Below are 27,398 nucleotides of genomic sequence, written 5' to 3' on the forward strand. Positions count from 1 at the left end.
TACTTTTAAGTGAAATCATTTATTATACCTATCTGTTTTATAGGAGGTATATATATATTTTATCATTAAGACAACTTCAATAAAATTACTATCTACAAGAAGGGTTTGATTGTTTTATTTTCATGTCACCATACATGAACAAATGAATTTTATGTCTTATTAAAACATTTTACTCCGTATCAAAAATGTACACATTTTAATAACCATTGCTATGGTCTGAAGGTATTTTTACATTTAATTCATTTATTTTAAAAAATAAGTGTAATTTCCTTGCTGTATGTGTTACAGTGTAAGCTTAAATCATGCTATACATAATAAGAGTTTATGTATACAGATAATTTTTCATGTTGTCACATACCTTCATGTCTGAGACACAGGTGAGGAATTTTCGTTTCTTTTTTGCCGAAGGTTAAAGTACATATTGATGTGAGCACAAAGCAACATTTCTTAAAAACAAAACCAGTTTGAATGGCACAAGAGTTAGCATTTTTATAAATTAAAAACCAGAGTTGTGCATTATGGAAACAGGTACATGAGATTCCAGTACTTTCCTTAGGGCTTGGCTCGCTGGAAAAAAACCTGTGAAAAATTATTTTTTAAAAATTAAAACAAAATAATTGTAAGACATGGAATTCTTGAGGTATAAAAGAATTCATCTGACAGAGCTCATTTTTGTGGTTAACACACTGGTCAACACATTATGTTTAAGGGTGTGACTTGTGCTATTTGTTTATGCTCACATCCTCAAAAATTACGTATTCTGACACTCTCTGCAATTATAGCTTCACATTTCTCAGCTATGAAACAAAAGCCACAAGAATATCAAACTACTAAGATGGCAAGGTGCTAAGAATGAGTGACAATTTTATACATGTAGGTTTGTTGTTGTTTGCTCTGTCTTTCCAATTAACTGCTTTACTATTTGGAGATTCCCAATAGCTTAGAAATTACTAAATAATTCAGTATTTTGATTTTACTTCAAGTCACTACTGTGACTGAATGGTATGGTAAAATTCAAATGGAACTAAAAGCTATTGAAAGAAAAAAAATCTTTATACCTTTAAGTAATTTTTAAAAACTTTAGCATCAGGCTGCTGAAGTGCTTGACAGAATTCCTGTAAGAGAGAACAAAGAAATAACTAAATGAAGCAACAAAACAACCTGAGATACATTAATATGTAAAGCCATTGATATTCACTTGTATTTTCCCTAATCTAGAACTGAAGAAAAGCATGTTATGGATAAAATCTTGTAAAAGGCTATGATAGTCCAAATGCATTCTAGGGTGAAAAACTACTTGTTTGGTTGGGGGTTTTCTTCAAATACAGGGATCTGATTCACTTTTAGCTGAGGAGACAGGAACAGGAATATCTACAAGGATATCTTCAAGTCAAAATTAGAATTAACGTAGGACGATTGCTTAGACAGTTACATGTACTGGACTTTCTTTTTTCTTTTTGCAAGGTACCCTTGCAGTATCTTTACTCCTTATGATAAATTAATCCCATTCTCATATGCAATAACTGAGTAGATTTTACTGTGAGATGAAAGGGTCTTAACTTCGTAAATGTCCATTTCTTCCTATTTAACATTTATGATTGTTAAAGAGTTTTCCAAATATTTTTTAAGGAACTCCTACCTGGATTATCTCAGGAGCTACTTGCAAAGAAGGCAAATACTCTTGCTGAAGATACTGAATGCACTCAGGACCCTAAAGAAAACCAGTACACATTTTTTTACATATGGAAAAATCATAGCACCATACTGTATGTTTGGTGGTCTACAACACCATTTTACAGAAAAGGAATGTTTTTCAAATGTTTAAGTTATTCTCAGCTGTTAGCAAATAAAAAGATTTCTCAATCTTAGCATTAAAGGTTCTACAACAATTTGGTATCTTTTGTTACACAGAAGAGAAATGCACTAAAAATTGCACTGAAGTAAGAATTACAGTAGAGCCAAATAGTTTGTTACATGTCAACTGCAAGAGATAATGAAATTAGAGCTGCCTCCATAATTAACTATCTGACATTTGGAAGAAATAAAATAATTGGGTATTAGCATCTGCCTACTGCTTTACCATTGCAAAATTCAGTAGCAAGTGCAGATGAACACAGTATTTCTCCTCTTGTAAAATTGACTATGCAATCTGCAGTAAACTAAGCAATAATAAAATGAAATGTCCAAACCTTTGAGCAAAACAAACATTTTGATTAACAGTTCAGTTTTTGTTTTCTTTACCTATATTTATCAGATAACTTTCAGCACAGGAGGGATTACTGCACAAGCTGGCAGAATACAAACATAACCCAATAGATGTACCAAGGGAAAGTGAATCAGCTTTACTAATTCACGTAAGTTACCTGGAACTAGAACAGCAACAAAGTGAGCAGATTTTTCTCCTTAATGAAGAATCAGTATTTTGCATTAATTTATCGAGAGGTAGAACTACTGGATCCTGTATTCATACAAAGCATTATGATCATCTTGTTATATTACAGTAGGAATTAATCTTAGTAAGTACCTAGCTTTTAGAAATTGATAAAACCACTAGAAATAAACCTGTGACAGTTACTCCCTGTGAAGTATCATGAAGCTTACCCTTTTGAGATGAATTGTTTTCAACGTCACTGCACATTCTGATAAAGCCTGCAATGTAATACAGAGCGTTAGACTTGCATTGGTCTACTATTCAAAGCTAAAGAACCTAATGAGGCCCAAAACAAGGGCTAGTTCATGCCATTATCCCTTCATTTTCCCCTCACACAATGCCACGTCTTGACCTTCCAGGTTTTGTTCCACTCTAATTAGAAAAACTTCTGCACAGCTGAATCTAAAATAAACTAGCGAACAGGCAACTCTGTGTGTTCGCTTTCACTGAACATTAGTTAATAAGTAATGCAAGGTCAATGTTAAATACTTAGATCTCCAATTGATTTTGAGCCTAGGTAAACTACAGGATACACTATCACAATATTCAATAATTAATCATACAGATACCTTAATGTAAAAAAATCCCACAAAACCTATGGGATTTTATTTCTGAGATGATCATCTTTAATACCCCATAGCTATTTTAAGTTTTTTAGCTTGAGTCTCTCCACAGGAATGAATGGAAAAAAAACATCCATAATACACACCAGTACTGTCTGAGCATCTGCTAAGTCAAACGTTTGCTTCAAAGGTGCTAAGAAACATGCAGGAACAATGTGCTTGTAGACAAAGTCTGCAAAACCTACTGGTCCATCTTTACCTCCTAAAAAGAAAAATAATATTTCAAGTTCTATTATTGCTTCATGGGTACCAGCAAATGGAAAGGAATTCTGGAAAGACATTCTTACCCCAGAGCTCCACCAACTTAGAAAGAATAATAAAGCAAGTCTTCTGTGCAATAGGATCTGGGTAATCCACTGCTCCTTGAATGACAGTGAACAACACACGTTCCACATTCTCTGCACCTTAAACACATTAAAATGAACTTGTCACATCAAATTGCAGCCTAAAATGTTTTGGTACTCATACACTATTTTATATAAATACTGACCTGGAAGACATGCTTCAACTTCAAAATAGCTCTTTTTTGCACAAATCTCAAATATTTTTGGGAAGTTTCCCCTACGATGCAAGACAACTCTTATTTAGGTTATAAATTTTTTTTTAAGTTTGGAGATTTAAATTGCTCTTCTGGCCTTTAACACACTCAGGTGAGGACAGTACTTTGATCTGTTTACAAATTTTGTGCTCTCTACCTAAACTTGGGAGAGTTAATTAAAACTCAGCAGCACTGAAGTAGTTAGCTTATCTTGCAACATATGACAAGGTATTTTTCACACATTTAAAACTTCTGTGCTGCATCTATACTTATTTGTTTGATTAGTTTAAAAATTTCTTGGCCCATCGCAACTACCAAGTGCCTCTTTCAAGAGAGCTCTCAGTACCTTAATGGTACTTTTTCCTTTCCCAGCTGTATTACCACCATTTTAGAACAGAGGAAAGGAATTCTGATTTCACTTATCAGGTGAGTCATTTTGAACTTTATTAAGTCCCTAGCCATTTTGATGGAATTAAAATAGAAAGAATCACTTAAAATATCAAGCAACTAGATGTCTGACTTCAAATTCCCACCATGAAAAAGAACTAATTTGCATCTGGCCAGTAAAGCTGAGGAAAACCTGGTAACTACATATATACTCAGTCACATGATACCTTCTACCATAGATAACAAGATCAGGCAACAGTAATAAAAGTTTACAGGATTTACTGATGTGTTCTTCCAAAAATAGATGCCATGAATAGTGGCAGCTGTGAGTGGTCTTGCCCAGCAGTCTGAATCATGCTATACATTGGTATATGTTGTATGATCTCCAATTCACCAGACAAATACAATGATACATGAGGACGGATACACTGTTCTTGTCCGATCACATTAAGTTGAAAAGATCAATAGGAAGAAAACGCCTATTATAGCTGGATTTCACAACCCCAAATTCCTGTACAGCAGGTAATTTGAACCAGGCGAGCTGAAGACAGTATTTCCATTAATCCATTCTACTGTAAGATAGTTAATAATACTTGCCAGGATAGGCTAATAATTTACTTAGACAAAATGTGAGAATAACCATAGTACTATCTTTTGAGCAACTGAATTCCTTACCTTGATTAGCTATGACTTCACTCATTCCACTGCCAGTTACTGTCTGCAGAAAAGCAAAGTAACTCCTCCGTAACATTTGTTTTTCTAAAGCAGCAGACTGGTCGTTTTCTTCTGCTGGAAGGAGCAACACCTCAAAAATAGCATGAAGTAGTGGCATAAACATCTGTTGCAGGAAAGGTGAAACCTGTGTCTGTGAAGACCACAAGAGGGTGTCAGCTCAAAAAGAGAAATGGAACATTTAGAAGTTAAAACTTGAAGGCTCGTTAGAATTCTCAGCTTGGATTCACTTTTAATGTTAGTAATTTCATGTAATTACTTATAACACAGCAAGTTGCATCAGGGTCACCATGAACATTAATGCATCTTGACTTACATGCCACCTATTTTAAGCTTTTTGCACAAAAATAATTAGTTCTGTCTAGCCCCATTTTGTGTAGAAAAAGGTTTTTCAGAATTTTTTATCTTTCTATTCAGACAGAAAATTTCGAATTTCCTGAAATACCATCTCCAAGCCATTAAAACTGGCAAAAGGCCAGCTTTTATAGAACTTTTCTCTAAGGACTACTAAAGAAAAGGTTTTCCGACTGACATTACAGAATAAACTTGTCACTTACAATACTTTTTTGTGAGAAATATATTTAAGGGCACTAAGTTAATTATGAATTGAAAAACTGAAGGTGTGTGCTATTCAGTCATTTCAGAATTCCACAAAGAGGCAACTGATATGTTAAAATCTCGCTTAAGCATTAGGAAGTTATCTTTTATCATCTCTTTACTATGCCTTTAAAGTATTCAAGCTGAGACTATAAAAGACAGGATCTTTATTTTACCATGCTCTAATAAGAATAGTACTGTAGCATACAAACTTAAACATTACACCGGAACATGGTATTTGTCCCATCTTGCTCCTGTGACTTTTTTCTTTTACCTTCCTCATCTTTCACAGACTATTTTCAGTTATCTACTGTCGTCTCCGATGTGAATCTATATTCCTCCTTATACACATATTTGATATTTCTGTATCTCTATCTTCTGGAAATCTCATTAGATGAGAATTCACTTCAAAGCTTGTGTATTTGTAAGCTAACTTGTAACATTAGCTTAAAACTTCAGTGGAGGGCATAAAGCTAACTGTGTCAATAAAACAAATCTGTGCTGCAAGTAGTATTTTAAAATATCAAATCCAAAAAAATTAAACACAATATAAACATCTAAGAGTAATCAAAGGAAAAAAATCAATAATTTAATCACTAAGTCCAGCAATGTATAACTGTGATCAAAGAATGTTTCCCAATAGCAGCCTTCAAAATACACTTATTTATTAATTTTTAGGGAGGGTTCTAACACATAACTGTTTTCCTGGAACTAGAAAAGGAGGTATTTCAGCAACAGTTTGACCCTCAAAAGCTTATGCAATACCATACCTTAAACTTAGCTGTTATTTGGTTTATAAGAGGAATGAATTCTTGAAGATCTTTTGCTTCACAATCTTTAAGCATGTGTTCAGAGGCAGAAGGAATGAACGGAAGAACTTCTTCCTCTAGGCAAATAATCATGCGGTGAAGGAAAGTGCGGACACCACTTCTCAGAACTTCCTTTTGTAATGGACAGCTGAGAGCTGGCAGAAATGTTTGTAAGCAGTCCAAATAAACCTCTGAGCATCCACACTGTTTTACAGTTTGCTTATTGCTGAAAGCCTTGCTGGTTCGGCTGTAAAAGCACACATCAAGTTTTACATAAGCTCACGTTCCAGTACAATGAAGAAGTAGCAACACTGAGAACAAATGCTTTCCAACCCAGGCACTAAACTACAATACTCCATTTCATGACATGGGAGCCAGATAGTGGAAGTAATGAACAGAATATTTTCATATGAAGTAGCATCACTTTGGCAGTTTCTGAGAATTCTAACAATTTACCAACAACACATGATTAAATTAGTGCCATACAATTATTTAAACAAAGAAATAGATGCTGATTCATTATGAACTTGCTCAATGTTCTCCATATATACATTCAAAGCAGACTTTAAGGGGACTTAACTTATTTTCTCAGCTATCACAAGAAATTTTACAACCACTCATGATTTTCTAGGTCAATAAAGTAGAAATCTCAGTCTCTCCTCCCAGTAAATCTTTGTATTTCCCTTTTACTCAAACCAGAAACATACTGTGCTGTACCTACCTAGCAAACCCAACAGCATGATTGAGGCAGTCAGCCAGTGCCATCTGTCTGTCCTCATCTTGTGCCATCATCAGTTTTTCTAACAGTACTTTGAACTTCTCCATCAGCGGAGTCAACAAATTCCTCATCAGAACCTGTTTTCTTTCTGCAGAGTATTCGCTGTTAACTATTAACACTCCAGCTGTTTCATAAATGAAAAGTTGATCATCACTGCTTAATAGTGCCTGGTAGCCATTTTCCTAAAACAAAAGGTAACAGGCATAATTCACTAAGTGTCCTCTCTCAAGGCTGCCTTCTCAAAATTTATACCCTTCTATATATATATGCATCTCTACTCTATACTCCCAAAAACCCACAAAAGCAAGATTATTACAATTAGTAAGATGTGCAAGTGATCTCGCACCAAAAAAGTAGGATAATTATTTGTGCTTAAATATCTGCATGTTATGCTTATGATTCAGCAAGTACTCAGGTACACTGGTAAGTGCAAGCCTCGCTCATTACAGAAACCTATGGCTAATACTTACAGGAGGAGACAGTTCCATCAGGTCTTGTATTCTGTTCAGAACATCTTCAATAAAGGGATTCATTTGCTTACTGAAGTAAAACACAAGTACATAATACTACTTAGAAATACATTCATTTTTACAGGTTTCAAGATATTTTATTTAAGCTGTGATGTTAGATGCTAAACTACCTTCTCCATATAGGAATCCCTGTTAAACACCAAAGCACTGCTGCAGAAAAATCTGGCTCATGGGTATGATGCCAGTGGTAGGCCAAATAAATGCATTGCATTGTGGGAAATAATGTTTTTATTTCCCTAATTTTTATAAAATATGCATCATTTCAGTGAAGCATTTTAAACAGTTGAAAAATAAAAGCATGCTGAAATCTGAGCCATCTCTGAGCTTCTTCTGCCTCTAAATGAAATACATGCCTGTGAAATAAGACCGACAGGACTGTTCAAAGGACTCATACACTGAGTAAACTTCATCAGTATAAATTCCAAAACTATTACTATTCAAAATTTAGTTAGGGACAGAGAAGAATTACTTTTGAAAGTCTCCAGATCCACTCACACTCAGCTCTGCTTACTGAGAAAAAGAAAAGGCATTTATATTGTTGGTCAGCTTTAACATCTAACCAAAATAAACTAGGCATATGTATTCCACTTCATTGTTCTGCGACAATTATTTCCACTGCTACTTTAGTATTACACAGTAGAACAATCCTGCTAGACCCTGTTTTGGTATTTTACTTCACTGCACTCCACCTGAAGCCCAGCCTGTTCCAATAACAAATGGGACATATAGAAGTGTTGTGTGTAGTAAATTAAGTGCCATTTGGATACATTTATTTACTCACTTAAGAGACTTGACAAATCTGGAAAAAAGGTAAGCCGTTCGACTCCGTACTTTGGGACTTGTATGACGAAGACCACGATGATCTAAAAATGCCATCTGCAATCAATAAAGCATCTCAGTCTTAGAATGCCTAAACAAGGCAGGACAAAAATCTAATTATCCAACAAGTAACCCAGCTTCCTTAGGGACCTTCAGAGAATAGGAAAGTTTCCTAAGTCTAAAGAACTTATTTAGTCTCACCTAGTTAAAAATGTAAATGAGATGAAACTTACTAGTACAGTTGGAATGTGCTGAGGTTCAACAGCAAAGAATTTTTCATATCTAACCACTGTTTCAAAAAATTCCAGGGTCACTGATGTGTGTTGATAGGCACTAACACCAGAAGTCACCAGCTACAAATATAAGCATTAGCAAGTCAGTATTTTATATGCTTATAAAACCTAACTGCAACATAAGTGACATGCTGGTAATTAAAATGAGCCATCTGAACTGAAACATTCTAGTCTTTAGTGGCACTTTAAAATAGCTCTCAAGACATACTTACCGTTCTCATCATGTCTTGTAAGGCTGTAGCTTTAGTAATATCACCAGTGAAGTGAGCACCATGAGATACGGGAAGAGCCTCAGCCAACATATAGAGCAGCCTTATTGCCACTTCTACTTCCATAAATCGTGTAGTCTGCCAGTTCCTAGAGAAAGAATAAGAAGATCATGTTAGTCTTTAGTACCTTATGTAATAATCACAATTATACCATGTTAATATTTTCTTTTGAGCCTTCTTCAGATGCACAGCACAAAAAGAACAGATTTAAACTAAGAAAAACACTGGAAGGCCAAGGAAGTTATACAGGATGCTTCTGAGAGACTTTATCCTCTAAAATACCACCTCCTCATCAGATCACCACCGACTTTATTTTGCCAGTTTCAGCTTGAAAGCTGCGGATTTCTACTGTGCTTATTTAGATACAAACCCACCTACTATGACATGAGGACCAGCCGGTCAGCTTCACGTAAGAAGAGGCTCAGTTAAGGTACAAGGTAGCCACAAACAATATTGAGTATCTATTTGTATACACAACTCTCCTCCTAGCCGAGGAACTAGTAATGTTTCTTTACTTGTGCGCAGTTGCCAGGATTAGATCTACAACTTGGTGGTTTTTTAACAAAAATACTTCACTTAGATTTTTTTCTCCCCATTCAACCTTATTTTTCTGATAAAAGTAATGCATAATATTTACACCTCAAGGAAACTCTTATGAGATGTAGCAAAGTGCATACCTCTCCAAATGGCTGGTGCTGGGTTGGTGAGTGACAAAGAAACATCTCTAGGAAAGAAAAGCTGCCATTTAAAGTAACAAAAAGCTTTTTCTTTCTAAGGAGCTGAGTAACAGATTATACAAAGTGATATTTATCATTAAGTTGTAATGAGCTCATTCTGTCAACTGACTTCACCTTGCTGCATCACACTTTCAACGACAGACTGCTGGTTTACAAAAGGAAAACAAAAACCAAACTCCAAAAAGGCATCATACAAACAAGCTATAAACCCCAACTTACTGAAGTGTAGTGTTAAAAACTCTGCGGACAGATGCCAACAGTAATTCTGGTGAAACCTGAGCAAGTCTGTCCAGCAACAGTTTCAACTGTTTTCTGTACTCCACAAACATTGCTTCATCTTCACCCTACCAAAAAAATTCACATCAGTAAAATCCTTATTTTCATGTTTATATTCGTCCACAACCATTTTAGACAATTACATCTAAAGCAAAAATATGTATATACAAAACCAGTATAGCACACTCAGAGAATTCAACAATGCTCATCCAGTGCTCTTGCAACGTAATAGCAGGCTTTTTTTATGGCTGGATATAATATGTTGAGATCCACTGCATTCAGTCCAGAAACATACTAAAAAGGCTTTCCAAAATGAAAACCAGCCAAAAGTATAAGAAACAAAATACTCTTGGCAAAGCCTTATTGATCCAATTCTTAAAAATTGACTCACACCTCAAAGCCATTCCTTCTTGGCATCTAGCTTAGTTTTAAAATTGGACTGACAACACTTATGATGGACTGGATACAGTTTAAATCAACCATTTTCAGACTATAGCTGTCTGAACAGCCTGGGACAAAATAAGTCTGTCTCACATAATCATTACTGTTGGCTGATAGATGTTAAGCATGGAAGAAGAACTAAATCAAAGACCTTACCTCACCTTTAGCTCATTTTTTGCCATCTCCAGTAGCTCAAGCAGCATGTCTTTTCAGTTTCATTATACAATATTTCTCAAGTATTTTTGCAAGGCAGAAGTGATGTGCAGAAATATGCAAATTTGTACTGAACTAGCCACCTCAACAGCTACGTTTAGTTAACAGCACAGCTTATTTGCCTAGGAATAGCTATGTACAAACACAGCCATAAATATTGTTAACTCAGCCGACTTGGATATACCTTTACTATGTTGTTTTGTCCTATGTAAACATACCTAGAAGCCTTCCGTATTGGAAAAAAAAATAAAATCTGTGTTTTTCATAAATAAGATTTAAACGTAGGAAGCAAGGGTCCATAGACTGATTTTTTTTATTTTTAAGTGTGAGCAAGCTTTATTACATACAATTACGTTGCATGTGTTTGTTTATTCCTACAACACAATACCTCATTTTCAAAATTATATTCTTCATCATATGTCAACTTCTTCATAACAGCCAACATGATTGCCTAGAATAAAAACAGAACTTAAGTAAGCATAGAAGCAGACAAGTTAGAAGAAACAACTGTTAAAAATACTACAAGTAAAGAAAACATTGAAGCTAATGTTATGTTGGTTACAAACAATTTTAATCCCTTTTGAACTATTATTTTCAGAGTTTTAGCAGAAGTTAACAGTCCAAATCAAAACAGATATATCCAAACAATACACAGATGCTATTCCAGACAGACAGCACAGATGTTTTGGAGCTCTCAGTCTCTGGTAGTATTGTTTAACTTTATTTCCTGCTTATAATTTGTGCTGTTCAGTTCACATTGAAAACAATCAAGATGACTGAACTAGGCGGAGGAAACTAAACAGGCTGTCCAATATACTATTTTAAAGGGATAAGTCAGCTTAGCTGTAACATAAACTTCTCCAATAGCTCATAGTAATTGGTGTGCGCATCATCAATCTTTTGACATCTTGAATACTGTTGTCCAAACATTGCTTCAAGAAACAGTGCACTATATTATAGTACCTATAACTACTATCCATTGCATGTGGTAAATACTTCTGATTTGTCATGTAGTCTAACTATTATCATCAGCATCAATAGAATACATCGTTTATATATTTGGTTTGCCATCCTTAATCTTGCAGAACAAAGTTGCAAAAAGCTTCAATTACACCTATACAATCCTTTATACATAAGTCTGGGAGAAGGACTTGATCCAGCTGCACCTAGACTCCTCTCTGAGAAGTTCAGAAAGCAAGCAGGCCCTTTCTGTACATTGTCACTCAATGGGAGAGTCTCTCTACACCTTGTCCATAACTTACAGTAGCAAGTTGTCAGATCAATTAAAGCAATGAAGTGCAATATAACCTTAGCAGGGACTATTGGTACATACTAAAACAGCTATAAAGGCTCGACCTTAGCTTTACTTAAGCCTGAATGAAACCAAATGAAACAAAAAGCCTTTTGACAAATAAACCATGATTACTATTTTTTATTTTAACTGCAAAACCTGAAATTCATCAACACAAAAACAGCCCAATGAATTAAACCTAGGTTGCTGAGTTGAAATTCTTGGTCATTATGCAGAAATAGATACTTTGACAGCGTCACCATAACCTATGAGAAGAGTCTGCTTCTCTGTAAAGAGTGATATTTAAGAAAAAAATAATTGCAAGACATTAATGCAATACACTTATAGCCAAAAATGCTTAGAAAGACCTGTCATTCTCAGAATTAAAAAATGTGATCCTGCTGATAAGAAAAAACTTTGGAACTTCAGAGGCACAAGAAAAAAGCCCCCTTTTTTCCTGTTCAAATAACGAACAAGTCCGAAGTGCAAACTTTAAAGTGCAAAATTTTAAAGGAATGCTGCTAATCACAAAATTTAAAGCTTAAGACAAACAACAGTAAGATTTAGACCATTTCCCATTACTTTCTTATTATGAGTTGGATGAAAGAAAAAAAATTGTCACAATTATTTCTCAGTTTAACACAAATCCTCGACAAGTGCTCAGTAAAATTAAGAAATATTTGCAACATGAAAATCTCCAGTATGAAAGCAACTCAAATCAACATATTTCAAGATAGTAACATGTTCCAAACTTTTAATATCTTAAGTGTGTTGCAGTAATAATTTAATCTAGCTGTAACAACAAAAGACAGTCACAAAAATAAGAAGATTCATTTTTATTATCAAAGTTCTTTCTTTCTGTCACCTAATCCAATTTAAACAGACATTAGACAAAAGGAGATCAAGATACTCTATACCACAGTTATCCAAACTCAACTTTTCATGTCAGAACAGGTACAGAATTCAGTGTTTCTTTGTAAAGGAAAAGTAATCACACCTGTTAGCTGCAAGAACTTACGACATAACAGCACCAATCTAACCAGTTCAATATCCAAATCAGTACATCTACATTGGTGCCGACTGGGCTGAAAAATCCGTACAAGTTTACTACTTCCAAAACCGGACATAAACTTTACATTTTATATATAAACTTATCTACTTGAGCTTAATGTTTATTTATTGTAACGTTTAAGATATAACTGCTCATAATTACAACCGTAATCGCTCAACTGTTGCTTCTTTCTTAAGTTTAGCTTACATTATTAAGAGTTATATTTATGACAATCCTTCTAGACTTCTTCCAACCCTTTGGAATTAGGGCAGGTTTCAATAAAAATAAAAACTTCAAGGAAACAATCCTTCCATGTTGATTTAAGAATATTATTTGAACGGTATAGCCAGCAGAGGAGCTTGCCAACGCATGCTTAAGGGCTGTTTGGGAAGACCAGCTCTAAAATAGCTTTCATCTTCATACACAATTCAATATAGGTTTACTATTTAAAGAAACAACTGTAGTTACTTAGCAAAAGATTGAACACACTGTCCTTACTTTTAAGTCTTCACTTTTAATTACTGTCACATACACATTGAGGCATATAAATGAAATATGATTTGTTCCAGCAAAATTAAATATTCTGATCTAACATGTCCTTGAAGTATAGAACCTGTAGTAAAAAATAAATACTTACCTCTACATTAGCTTTTTGTTGGTCTGAAAGCGCAGAAAGCTGGAAAATAAAATTCAAGTGTTATTTTTTTGTATTCTAACTCCTTCATTACTGTCTAAGAGAAAGACTTGCTTTTTTAACAGCCTTTCCCCTTATGAAAAGATTTAATTCTACTCCTTCAGATCTCTAAACAACACTACAGAAATAGCATGAGCACAGGCATTAAAGAAACAGAATGCTAATTAGTCAAAAAACCTATTTTGCAAGTCAGTTTGCACAAAGTATGAGACATTCATACAAAAATCAAATGAAATCATGTCAGAATTTGTGTTAAATTGAAGCCAGACATACTTACTTGTTTCAGGATGTGAAGGTAATCGTAACAAAAGCCAATGATGTTAGAAGAGATGTCATCATCTTCATGAATTAAAAGTTGCAACATCAGGGCCACTTTTGCTTCAATAGCTTGTAGAGTGTCTTGAGCACTCTTCATATCACCATTTTTTATCAGTTTAGTCCAACTAGCTATTAATGCTTGCCCCATCCCATTGATCAGCTTAGAAAATCTGGCCAGAAAATCCACATCATCCTCCTGCAAGAAAAGACACCTGATTAAAAATACTAACAGATCTTATGTTTAAATAACGTGAGATTACAGACTGTACTATCTATGTCTAGTAGGTAGAATTAAATCAACACTTGTCTCCTAGCTGGAAACTTCCAATTGCCTACAATGGATTCTTTTCCCCCTGGGAATGGAGAGAGAAAAAAGTTAAAGCAATGCCAGATTTGGCTATCCTCCATTACAACAGCAGCTTGCTTCATCACTCAGGTTTGTTTGTTTCTCCCTTTACTGCAATAAGCAGGCTCAAAATAAAAGCAGCAGCACATGCCTACCATAAATTTTAGGCCGTAAAACAGGAAAGCCTTTTTATGGAAAAACTTGAAAGAATTATACCAGCTGCAGTTTACTTCAGAAATACTGACAAGTACCTTTCAGTACTGCCTGTAAGAGTGAGTTAATATTAAATGCTTCTGGCTTGCTTTGCAGAAAAATATTGATCAGAATCGAGAAATACCCCTAAAGCAGCCACTCAAAGAAACGTTTTTGTCTCTGCCATAACTGTACAAAAGTGAAGGAATAACAAGTCTACCTAAGAAAGACTGAGATAAGATGTTTATTAGTAGGAATACAAATATGACAAAGGTTTCAAAAGTAACAGGTAAAAGCCTTGCAATCTAAGAACTACAGCTTCATAAAAACTGGTTGCTCTCTCTCCACAGCAGATAGCAAAGAGCTGTTCCTTAAACATGGCAATTGCCAGGCAATGTGTGTTTAGTTAGTAGGTATAGTTTTCCAGCTTGCAGATAAGCATTTCAAGCCTCATGTTTAATGGTACACACACGCAAAACAGCATACGTCCTTAAGAAAGCTCTTTCCCCTATCTAATTATGCATATAATTTTTTAGGGTGAGATATTAGATCAGCTATCTTGGCTACATACCTATTACAGAATCATTCAGGAACGAAGATTCAAGACAAGGAAACACAGTATTAACAGAAAGCACAACTTGCTTTAGGAGAGGAACAGAGGAGTTACACAGTACCTTGCTTCTAGAATGAAATCCTGTATGTTCAAATGAATAATGAACATTAATAACAAGCTCTTAAATTTAAGTATAAGAAACTGTAAGAAGTGATCAGCTTTGATGCAGAAGCAAAACTACTTCCCTCTAATCTATGGACTGTTCTATAATTTTCTGTGCATCTGATTTAAGATCTGTCAGCGACCTATGACTCATACCGATTTTAAAAATCAATACACAAACCTGATCAATACTGAAGAGTCCAGCAGATTGCAATACTTGACATAAAGACTCAACCAGTTTTGTTTTATCAATTGGGTCCATTCCCTTATTTACAATTTCAAACAAACAATCACAGGCTTCTTCCCGGAGAACTTCCACAGACATGTGACCTAGCAGCATATTTATAAACCTTCAGAGAAAAAAAGTTTAGTTTTATATGTACAAAGTAACATTGTAGAGAAGCTTTATAATATTTGTGTGCGTATTTACAATGATTTCTTTTTACAATTCTTCTTTTTGTATTGTACTGACAAAACTCAACATTTTATACATTTTAAAGACAATACAGCAAACTGAGTAGTGCTTAGTTTGGCCATTATATCGTCTTGGCTTGCAAAAACACTCTCCTAAAATTACCAAAACTCCAAAAATAGAACTAAAAATCATCTTTGAAGGACTTATATATATTTCATTTCACTTATATATCAGTCAGCACACTACCAAGATGAATTTTGCAAACACTTTCCATGAAAACCTTCTTACCTTTCATTGGCTATCAGGCTCAAATCTATCCAGGATACATAAGCTCCAACTACTTCAAGGCACTGGCATGTCAACTCTGAGTTATTATACTGATAATTTTGTAATATTTGGTACCATGATTCCACCAAACTTGGAATGCACTGTTCCCTCATAGTATCTTTTAATAAGGTGTTCCTACGAGCTTCCTATCAATAGAGAAAAAGGATATAATCAGTCTCATCACAGATTAGCATCTTGTCAAATTAGTAGCATTTTTATATCTACTGTCAGACGTGTCATAGCAAGATAAATAAATCAGAAACCCAAAGAGAATGTTTGTTCCTTTCCAACAAATAAAACCAAAATATCCTAAGTTTTCCCTTTGATTATCCAGAATGCCCAAATACTGAGAAAAAAAAAGGCAGAAAAAGAAGAGCAGTTCTCTAAATCATTAAATGGACTTTTGATGTTAGGACCCCTTAAAAGGTGCACTAGAAAAAAATGTTATTTTAAAATGAGTCTCAGTCTAGCATTATACTGGCAAATTTGGTTGATTAATTTTTGTTTGCAAGCTTTCAAGAAAAAAAAAATAGCTGAAAAGCATGGAATCATAAAAAGCATTAAACAACAAAGCTAAATGTAATAATTTACACCACCTAATGTGTCTAAGGCAGAACTGCCACAGGAAGAAAGCACATTTAAAAACCTCCTGCTCTAATTAAAGTAAGAGAACTTCTTAAAATCCTAAAACAAGTGTTAATGCAAAATAATAACTTGCCTCTGATGTATGAACAACATCCCGGTCCACCAGCTCAGCATCGACAGCCATCAGGATTCTGAGGTACATATCCACACCTCGTGGATTAAGGTCAACTACTGACAGGATGTCAAAAAAAAACTTGGGCCATTTTGTGAGATACTCAGTAACAAAAAGCAACGCAAAGACTTGTGCTGCTTTGTTGCGAATAAAAGTCTTCTCAGGCTGGGGATTCAGCATCTGGCAGAAACAAGACATTTCATCTGTATATTCTTAATAAATTAGAGAAGAATCTTATGAGTTTGTTGAGCTCTCTGTAGTAGTTAATGTACTAACCCTCTTCATGGCTGAGACCAACAAATTACATTTCCTAGGAATTTGAAGAAAAAATGGCTAAATTGTCATGCTACAGGGAGAATGTTTTCTACGGGTGATACAGCCCTAAGCCTTTCATTCAGTACCAAGACATGAAATGCACTACTCAAAGACTAAAAAGTCAGTCTGGTGAAAGTTACAGTCCTCCTGTAGCTAGCTTGTGCCTGTGTTAAATATTAGTGCTGAGAATAGTAAGAGAAGTTCCTAAATCTAAGGGAAAAAAAATTTAAAAATCTGTTACTTCCAATCTCCTCTTCTCCCCTTTCCCTTTTATAAACTCCTAAATGGAACAGTTCGCCACAAAGACAAAAGCAATTTAATCCACTTCATAATGATCTGATCTTTTAAAAGTTGCATTATATTCCATTTCCTACTGTTAAATTTTCTACACAACAACTATGTTAATCTTCAGTGCAGAAGCAGAATTACAGCTATATAACGGCAGCTATGGGCAAACCAGTGGATGGTTCTGCTGACTGCAAACTCTTGGATAAGGCTGATACTATAAGTTCAGCTACAGTAACTAATTCAAGAAAGTATAGTCCTTACTCTGTCATGGTACTAACAAAGGAGTGATAAACATCTGCCAGCATTTTAAATAGGTAAGAGTTCAATCAGTAGGTCTTAGAAAAAGAAGTAGCAGGCTCCTCCTCCAGACATTCAAGAACATCAGGAATCTGTACTATACCTCTCTAAAGGGGAACTTTTAATACACCTTATTTCATACATAATTGATTAAACCACAATCATTATCTGATACAAGAGCTACACATTTAGTAATAAGTTCAGGCATAGACTTCTTTACAACACTCAATTTAAAAAAAATCTTACAAACCTTTAACAATCAGATACCAAAGATCTCTAGCAAGCCATCTTTAAGCTTGAAGAACAGATTAAACATTTAGTCCAGACTCAATGCCCTATGTTAGCCTAAAAGCCTAACATGTAAGATTGCTGTGAAGGACATACATACCTGTGCTTGCAGCCATGTTATGAGTGTTTCCCTAATTACCTGCTGCTGGACTTCAGTAAGTTCGGAGTATCTGAAACAAAAAATGTTGAGGTCAAAATACAACTGTGCTTCATGACAAGCACCAACACTCAGTAAAGCAAAAATTCTATTTGCTTTACTGATATGGTATATAATGCTCCACATTAACGTAAACGAAAAGTTTCTAGGACAGCAATTTACAAAGCCATTTGCATGTTATAATTTTGACTCCAAGGCAAAAATATTAAAAAACATTTTATCCGTAGTATTGGATCACATGTTGAGGCATTACTGCCACCTATACTGGGAGTAGACGCTTGAAATTTTGCAGGAAAGCTCGTCCATCAGAGACAGGACTTATGACCCAGATAAAATACATATTTGACCATAGGCCAAGGGGAGAAGGAAGACACAGCTGTATATGCTTGAACTTGTTTACTACACATTGAAGACTATCACTACTGAGTACAAGAAGTCCTTCACTGATCTGACCTACACTACATTTATTATCAGACTTATGTCAAAAAACCCAAGGAAATAATTCTGCTTTATGTCATACATATAGTCCTGGAAAACTGTGACATTACATCTAGCCCACCTCAACTACATGCCATACCTCTGCCAGGACTAGTGAAACTGAGAATACTCGATTACAAGAAGAGTTAGCTATAGGCTTGTAGAGTCCTTAATAGGAATGACTGCTGAATGGGACTCCAGTCTTCCTGTCACAGCCAATTATTTATTAATGAGATTAAAAAACCCACCCCACTGAAAACGCTTCAAGAAAATAAGTAGCAGGAAACTAGAGAAAACATACTGCAGGAAGCAGGTGACAGGAATGAAACAAGCAGAGAAAAGTGGGCAGTGAGGTAAAATTAGGTAAATAAAGTCTTTAACATTTGCACTCATACCAAACTGTAAAAATTAGTCACAAAACACATCTTATTCCTATCTAAACTCCTGACCCGTTCAGTGTATTACAAGCAAACACAATGATATTCAAAGATTCCATAATACTCAATTCCTGACGAAGGGAGCCTAAAGTGAGAAAAAAAATATATTTCTGTGCAATGACATTCACATTATTAAGAAGTATTTTTCCCTGGAATTATGAAACTACCACTCAGTGAAAAGACTGATTTCTCAACATCTCTGCCATGGTTATTGATTGAATAGGGCTCTGTCTGAAGTCCAGGACTCTGTACAGAGCACGGCTGCAAAAATCAGTGAGAGTACAGAATAAGGCCAGAATCTCCAAACAGGAATAGCTAAGTTTCAAGCAGTCCTTGCTAACTGGGTCTGCATTGGGCCATACACAGGTGTCACACTAGCTGAGAGCAGAGCATGCTGCTCAAAACCTCTCCAAGGAAAAGGCAAAGAAATACAAGACAGCTCTCTGCACTAGACTACAGCTCATCAACCACAACTAGGCAACAGATACCATTTTAAGTTTATTTGCAAGCAGAATAAAAAGGGAAAATTATATGGATGATATCAAGAAAAATTACTCACTTGAACTTAACTTGATGTTCCAGAACTTGAAAGCAGAAGAACTTGATGTGATCATCACTAGAAAAGAAAACTGTGTTACTGGAAGCAGTATGGTACACATTTCTGTGAAAAAAAAAAAAAATCCTCAAATATTACAATCAGATTGCCCCATTAGCAACAGAAAAAAACCAAATATGCCGTTACTGTTAATTCAAAGTAAAAATTACAAATAGTGGAGCAGTTAATCTGGTAGAAATGAGTAACTGTTAAACTAGTATTTATGTCTGATACTAATATTTTTTTCTACAGTCACCTATTTGTTATGGTTTGATTTCAGTATTGAACAAACAAAACTTCAATACTTCTTGTATCCTGCCCTTACAAAAATCTGTCAGGCTTCAATAGTATGTTTGAGGCGCACGTTGTACTCTGCATCTTAAAAATCAAAGGTAAAGACAAACTGAGGTATAGCTTAAGCTTAAACGTTCTACATGTTCTGTTCTCTATACCGCTTTTTCATCTCATTATCTAAAACTTGCAACAACCATAATATATTTTTTAAAGATAGTAATTTCTGATCGAGTCCGTAGTTTTGATAAATCATTTACAAAAAAGCATTCACTATAAACTACTGTTGTTATTCAGGAGATATGCACCCTTCAATTTCCTACTAAACTGAATTATTTTGTAAAACAGTGACAACCTAGTATTTTTGATGTAAAAACACACCTATGTGCAAAAAGAGTGGTGATTATGGGACAGTCTACTCCATACAACAGGGGCAAGGAACTACTTATGAGATTACTGCATATAAAATCTATAGTCTCACAGTGGGCAATTCTCAGCACTTCTTTTCCCCTAGATTTCAAAAACCAGCAGTCTTTAGGCTACTAAATAAATACGGAGTTTAATTCATAAATTGCTCGTCCTTGAGCAGGCCTGCGAGGCCACAGATCAACTATGATACTAAAAACAGTACCATACAGTAAAAACAGTAGACCATACTGTCCTGGAGTACAATGCAAAAATGTGTATTCTATCACCATCTGTTGTAACGTGGGAGGGGTGGTGATCCTTATCTCTGTGGGAGATATCCTCTGCTGATGTGCCATCTGATAAAATCAGGGGAATGATTATTGTTATCTTTTCACAACCCATTCTTCCTTCAGAAGATATATTCTGTTAATGGGCCATTAAGTCCTATTGTGTGACTGATAAGATTACATCATCCCATGGGGAGATGCTCCAGCCAGGGGGAGGAGACACGCCTTTCCTACCTCGATAAAAAACTGGAGTTTGGGAAGCGAAGGCAGCCCTTTCCACTGGATCCCAGAGGAAAGTCGGACCTTTTCCATCATCGCTGGATCTTTGGAGGAAAACTGCACCTTCTACAGGAGCACTGCTTCAACTGAACCACATCTGTCACCCAGGAGGACTGCAGCCACCATTTATATGGACTGCTACCAACACCCTGACTGACAGGGTGTCAGGTTGTATTCTGACTCTGTCGGTGGTTTTTCTTTTGTATTATTGCATGTATTTTATTTTTTCTCTTTTTTTCGTATTAAATTGTATTACTGACTTAGAGTCTCGCATTGGTTTTGCTTTCAAACCAACACACATACTAACTTTCAACAATTTAGTTTGCCTATTATGCTGCACAGCTAAATCAGACACACACATATTACTAATGGAAGTAAGACATTTTTAGTTACATTACCTGTATATACTCTGAGCTAATGCTTCTGCACAGACTTGCCAAGCATCCTGAGATATCTTGAGCTGCTCAAAGTAGGCTAGTGCCTGTAAAAATCGAGGTAAGTTTCACTTAAAGACCAAAGCACATAGCAATACATCTCATTCACACTTTCCCTTGTATTTAACAGCTCTTCTTCAAAAAAACAACACTATTTGGATACATTCCAGTGACTCCCTAATCACCTTAACACTGAGCAGGTTTTTTTGCAAATGCTAATATCACAGGTACCCATTTCCACTTCATATTCAATACAAAGATCTTTGTTACTTGAATACTAAGTCATAGAATCAGAAGTGTTGAGGTTAGATGGAACCACCAGAATAGCTGACTAGATCAGCTTGCTCAGAGCCTTTCCTTTTAGGTGGAAGTTCACATCCAAGTTAAAATTCCTTCTGTAAGTTCTAAAGAAGTGGTAATTTAGATTTTTCACTGAAAACAACTCACTGTTTTTGTTGCACTACTTTGCTTATATTCAACATCCCAAGCTCAAAAAACATTCAAACTCTGACCCCCTGGACAATTGTCAGTTTATGAATCTTCTACAGAAATTGAGAAAATCTCTACCAAGTTTTAAATAACCACGTTACTTATCAGAACTTCTAAACAGTATTTGACAACAGTTAATTTGATTTAATTGCTTTAGGACTCCATGCGGTCTGTAATACAGAATAGTAAAGCAAGTTTTGAACCAAAGATTAGATGAACAACATTGTTTTAATACTCTGAATGCATGTATTTCAAGGCGGTGGTTTGGCAGTTGGATATTTTTAGGGGCTGCTTTTTGCATTACTTCATAAATGTTTCCATTTACCGAGGTCATCTCCCAAAGTAATTATTCAGCACGAAGATGCAAAGTAAGAATTCACTTCCTGTAGTTAGTACTAATGATTTTCTTATACTTAATATATTGCTTTACTAGAAATGGTTTGACACCTCCCTTATGTTAGGTCTTACACGATAGTGGAAAAGGTATGTCTCCTTCTGTAACGAAATATTTCAAAACCGGGCAGCCTGCATAGTTAAAAGGTCAACTATAAAAGCTTCCAATTTTAGTAATATTCTGTTGACAGATCACTAAAGATTAGCTATATCCATCTTTTTAAAAAGGACAAATATCCAGAACCAACATATTTAACACACTACTTAGCAAATCAAACCACATTTTTAACTGTTTTAAACATTCCAAGATGCGTTTTACAGACACAAGCCATGGTATTAACATCCTCATTCCCGAAAGATTTTACTAGAAGTTATCCTGCAGACAGTTAAATCAACATGGTAATCAGTTAGCAGAGATAATTACTCCATAGATACATAAATAACAGTGTCTTTTCATAGGAGCATCTCTTATGCAGTAAATGTTATCCACATACCATTATAACTTTCTTAACCTACTTTACAATAACACAAACTTCACTACAATTAAACCCGCACATTTCAATAAAAAGACACTAAACCTAGGTAATCCATTAAAATGATAGTTAAACACCACCTAGGAATCAACAGGCTAATTTCAAGCAAATTGTTTTCTGTGGCTGATTTTCATTCTGTGAGATTATGTAGGGAGTTTAGCAACAAGTACAAAGAAGTGAAAAAACTTAAACAGTCAGTCCAGAAAAATAAATTCTATGCACATTAAGTGCAATTGAACTAAAGTGTCACAGAATTGATAATACACACCCCTTAGCTTACATGTTTGCAATATGACTTTGTTTTGTACTTGCCACCACAAACCCTACACATTGGCTCACAAAACAAACTCAACGAACCTCGCAGGCCATGAAAACATGAGATTTTTGTACTGCAATACTACCTCCAGTTATTACAGAGAAGAGGAAATTCATTACATACTCGTTGTCTGAACTCTGCATCGGCGTTTGGGTTGAGCCCTAAAAGGGCTTGTTCATCCATCTCTATTGCTATATTCGTTGTTTCCTGTTCCTAACTGCTTTGCCCAATTCTTCTAGAGGGGAAAATACGATCATCTGCAGATAGAGAAAGAGAAATCTTATTTGCTCAGCAGAACAAGAAAAATTAAAACCAGGACAGCAACAATGACACAAGTTGGTCCACAAACCTCAAGTAACGTACTCCAATGCACACACTTCCAATACAGACACCAGAATTCTAAGTCCTTTAATCAACTTTTCACAGTACTGTATTTCGTACTGAATAAGGAAATTTTTAAGTATATATTTCAGTACTCTTGAAAAGAGAACTTGGTTAATAGAAAGATGGCATTATGTATAGTATTCAGCTGAAAGGCTTAAATTCAAATTTTAAGCATGCAGAAGTTCCAGCAAGACATGACATAAGCATAAATCTGCTCCTTAAATGAAAGGCCACTGTTTTTTTCCCCCCACCACAAACTTAACTACCAAAAAAACCCAAAAACTTCACACTCACTTATAAAGTATTTTGCATGGTGGGGACAAAATATTATTAGGAGGTCTTTCCTCTAAAGCAAGCACATACAAGTGTCTTAGAAATTAACCACAAAATACACCACACTGAGTTGTTAACAAAAGTTTTCTGCTCCTACTGATGGGTGCTGATTTACTAGCAACGATTTTTATTCAGAGAATTCAGTGTAAAATTAACAAGTGAGCCGGACAAATGTTTTAAAGATGGCTTGCCTCTACAGGCTGTTCTGCAATGCTCTAGTAAAACACAGAAAATTGAAAAAAAAATTAAGATCTCTCTGTCAAATACTAGGATGTTGTTAAATAGCAAGGGAGGACGAAAACCGATCTGTCTTTCAGATCTCTGCCCCGCCTCCCCCCTCCTAGGGTAACATAGTTAATTAGCCCTGAAATCAGGCGTTGTTACATAAGTACGTAGGAGGTAGGGGAAAGGCAGAGACAAAAGGAAGAGATGCAATACAAGGAGCTGTGGTTTGAAGCTGCCCACATATCCATAGGCAGAACTTCTAACTTCTTAGTATTGTGTCTCGTGCATGGTCTACTGTTCACCCTTCCCCACGGGAAGAAAGGTGGCACAGTGACTGAAAGGTGGCAAGCAGAACTGAAAAGGAGAGCCCAAAATCTGACGTGGTAACAGAATTTTATAAAAAAGTCAAGACAGAATACACTATGCCAAAGTGCATAATGAAAAGCATTTTAATAAGTAAAACTGAGTTAGTACAAAAAAAAATTGCAGGTTTTGGCAGTACAGAAAACAGAAAGTCTGGAACAAAGCAATGGCTCCTGGCAAAAGAAACCTCACAGACTGCCTCAGTCACAGTGATCCCACTCAAGGGCAGAATCTTTAGGGATTAAACTTGCTGTGCTGAGTCCTCTCCCTCTGCATCCTGCATCCCCAGCCCCCAATCTGTTTTCCCCCTAATCAACATCCAGAAGAGCCAGATTAAAAAACCGCAAAATGCTGCAGGGAAAATGGTTTTTTTTGTTTGTTTTTTTTTTTTTTTTTTTTTTTTAAATAGCATCTTTTGATTAGGGTCTGGTCCAGAGTTACACAACTATTTAATATACAAAGGCATTTTTTCTACATATTTACCTGCTGATATCAGTATATTACTATCTTTTGGGCAAATGACTTATACTTGGGTGACAAATTTTGCTAATAAAAGTAATGTGACTCAAATATATATTCTCTTCACTTGTTAATGCTAACAGCAATGCCAATCAATTTTGCTAATTTTCTAAATGCCTCATGAGTGTACTTAAAATTTCAACTTCTATCATGTAGCCTTTTCTCAGTTTCATCTTGACTAGCCAACTCTAAAAGACAATTAATGAGATAAAATACTTGAATGAGCCTCTTGAGAAAACTAATAAAATAATTTTGCATGCCTCATGGTTTTACTTAAGAAGGTAGCTTTTCTACCATGAATTTAACCAGCCAGTTATACTTCAAAAGCAAAAGTGAACGGTGATTTTAATAGTACTAATAATTCACAAAATCCACCGCAAAATGCACTTGGCTATAACATCAAGTATATCATTAATGCAAGTTTTATTTATAAAAACAACTTATAACATTAATAGCTAATAATAGCTACTATGCAGAAACTATTGTCTAATTTATTTAGATTTTTTTTTTTGTTAAGCAGTACACCATGTCAGGTGGCAAACTCATCTTACAGTAATTAGAAGGATGTAGTTCCTTACCAGTGAAGTCATACAGGTGTGTCCCATCAAAAACATTTCTCTTTTTCCCCTATTAAATACTTAAAAATGCATTTGATAGTAAACGTTGTTTTCATAGTGTAAAGGAGGAGGAACACAAAAAAAATTCAACCCACTTCAAGTGGGGAAGACTGCCCAATTAACAATACACAGGTGGTTAAAGTGTGAAACTTCGATCCAGATATACCCCAATAATGAAAGCATTCAAAGCATTTTAACTACAGATGCTAACCACGGGAACAATCAGCAATTATAAAAACTTCATGTTCAGCAGTCGTTCTAAGTATTAACAAGAACTGATAACACGGGGGAGCCAGTGGTGCGCCTCATTTGAATTTCCTCAAGTTTTCTAACAAAACAAAGCAATTAAAATTAATCTTTTACAGTCTTTTTTGCAGTTTTGCTTGCTGCAAACCTTGGGCATATTTACAGCCTCTTTGGGCTCTAGACCCTTTATTTTGACCTAACACGCGATTAAAAGCCAACAGCTGTGTAACTACTACTACTTCGCCAATTTTTCAACATGAATAGAAAAGTTTTTCTTTCTGGAATTGGCATTAAGTCTTAGTTTCAGGCACAATTTTACTGGCAGAAATTCCCGGTAAGGAGTAAGGCCTCTTGCCCCCGCCTCAGACTCGGTCAGAGCCCCGTCTCCTGAGGCTGGGAAGAGCCGACACCACTCCACAGCGCAGCTGGGCCGGGCGCTCACGAATTCACAGTCTCCCGCACCCAGCTCCGCGCACAGCCATCGGCTTCTTAAACCTCCCTAGCGCCGTCCCGGGCCGGTGGGAGTGACTCAGCCCCACCGCCCACGGCGGGGAACCACCGCTCCGACCACGCCGTAACCAGCGGAATATGGAGGTGCGGGGAGGTCCCTCCCTCCCTTCATGCCGCCGTCCTACGATTTCTTCCTTCCCCCACCGGAACTATAGTGGATGGATAGCCACCGAGGCAGTAGCTCCCGCGAACAGAACCGCACCGCAGACTACAGCGTGTATTAGTAAGAGAAAAACACAGATATTTTTCGTGGCATCCGCAAGGCGAGACCGGCGGGGCCCGGCCGCCTGCAGCCCCCGCTGCTCCCCAGCAGCGGGACTAGGCGGATGCAGCGATGCCTCCCCTCCTTCCCCATAGCCTCTCGGCTGCTAGGAAGGCGAACCTGGGCTGAGGAAACCGACTGGGGGACTCACAGGAGCCCGCAGGCGCCGCCAGCTCACCCACACTACTCCTTCACCCCCGGGCTGCGTCACCCGCTCCACATGTCGCGTCCTGCCTGCGCCCCTCCACCCGTACCTTCCCGGTCCGTGCTCCATCGCCACCGGCTCCCGCCCAACCCCACGCCTCCGCAGCAGCCACGAGCACAGGGAGCGGAGCGGGCCGGAGCGGGCCGGGCCGGGCCGTGCCGTGCCGCCTCGGCTAGCAGCGAGAGGAGGAGGAAGAGAAACAGGACCGCCCCTCTCCGCCAAGCCGGCCGGCCGCGGGGCACACCGGGATGCGCTCCGGCCGCAGGACAACCTGGGAACCGTAGTCCAGCCCCCCACCTCAGTACCGCTAGCACCGCTGTAAAACGAATCACACTGGAGGAGTGAACCAGGGCAGTTCCGGCTCGCCCCCCGAACTGCCTCCAGTCTCTGCAAATCGTGCTGTGTCAGCGGCGGCGGGGCAGGGCTGGCTTGGCCTGGGCCGCCGGTGCGAGCTTCGCAGTAGCGGCCGGACCGACCTGCTTGGGGACGCGCACAGGGCAGGGCCCGGGCAGGCGTGGGCTTGTCCATAAGGAGCGATCCAGCTGTGTCTGCACATGTGGCACTGGGCTCCTGCGCACGGGGCTCTGCAATGCAGGGCGTCACCGCACGCCCGCGTGGCCGTCGGGCCAGACTTAAAACCGACCTAGACACGAGCAACTGCATTACAAACCCGTCCCAGCCTCGCTGCTGTTACGGTATCTTTCAAGGCAAAACCCACTCCTGTCCTATGGCTACGGCAGCACAGCTCTCAAAAGGCGTGAGGCGCCCAAAGCTCGAAGGAGACTTGCTTGTCCTGCCAGCAGAACCGCTGGTCGCTCATGGTGCATGGAGGAACGAGCGCTCGGCGGGACCAGACGCAAAAGAGAGGCAT

The 27,398-nt window shown here is 37.1% G+C and overlaps 1 protein-coding gene across 4 annotated transcripts; it reads right to left on the bottom strand.

The window, feature by feature from the left end:
• On the bottom strand, window positions 1–26,739 carry XPOT (exportin for tRNA). 4 transcript variants are annotated; one of them, XM_014888588.2, is made up of 25 exons: window positions 26,577–26,739; window positions 22,987–23,120; window positions 21,097–21,179; window positions 19,398–19,454; window positions 17,868–17,937; window positions 16,541–16,759; window positions 15,784–15,968; window positions 15,262–15,430; window positions 13,787–14,023; window positions 13,453–13,491; window positions 10,862–10,924; window positions 9,763–9,887; window positions 8,750–8,894; window positions 8,478–8,597; window positions 8,207–8,301; window positions 7,366–7,435; window positions 6,839–7,077; window positions 6,079–6,364; window positions 4,655–4,844; window positions 3,342–3,458; window positions 3,141–3,256; window positions 2,602–2,649; window positions 1,640–1,711; window positions 1,059–1,115; window positions 1–579 (listed from the first exon to the last, which is right to left on the bottom strand). In XM_014888588.2, the coding sequence occupies exons 2-25, from the start codon at window positions 23,044–23,046 to the stop codon at window positions 553–555; spliced, it is 2,889 nt and encodes a 962-aa protein (XP_014744074.1). In that variant the 5' UTR covers window positions 23,047–23,120; window positions 26,577–26,739; the 3' UTR covers window positions 1–552. The 4 variants fall into 4 exon arrangements, with proteins under 4 accessions (XP_014744074.1, XP_088021784.1, XP_088021785.1 ...); XM_088165658.1 differs by having other exon boundaries at window positions 19,398–19,499; window positions 26,577–26,723; XM_088165659.1 differs by having other exon boundaries at window positions 15,784–15,964; window positions 16,537–16,759; window positions 19,398–19,499; window positions 26,577–26,723.
• Between the last annotated feature and the right edge of the window lie 659 nt (window positions 26,740–27,398).

This window comes from Sturnus vulgaris, chromosome 5 (assembly GCF_052056855.1).
Source record: "Sturnus vulgaris isolate bStuVul1 chromosome 5, bStuVul1.hap1, whole genome shotgun sequence".
Lineage (NCBI taxonomy): Eukaryota > Metazoa > Chordata > Aves > Passeriformes > Sturnidae > Sturnus > Sturnus vulgaris.

Coding starts and splice junctions, on each gene's coding strand:
- XPOT (XM_088165658.1), bottom strand. CDS start 23,046: ATGGATGAACAAGCCCTTTTAGGGCTCAACCCAAACGCCGATGCAGAG. Junction 16,760..17,867: donor TAACATGGCTGCAAGCACAG/GTATGTATGTCC, acceptor TGTTTCTGCCAG/ATGCTGAATCCCCAGCCTGA. Junction 1,116..1,639: donor TAGCTCCTGAGATAATCCAG/GTAGGAGTTCCT, acceptor TCTCTCTTACAG/GAATTCTGTCAAGCACTTCA.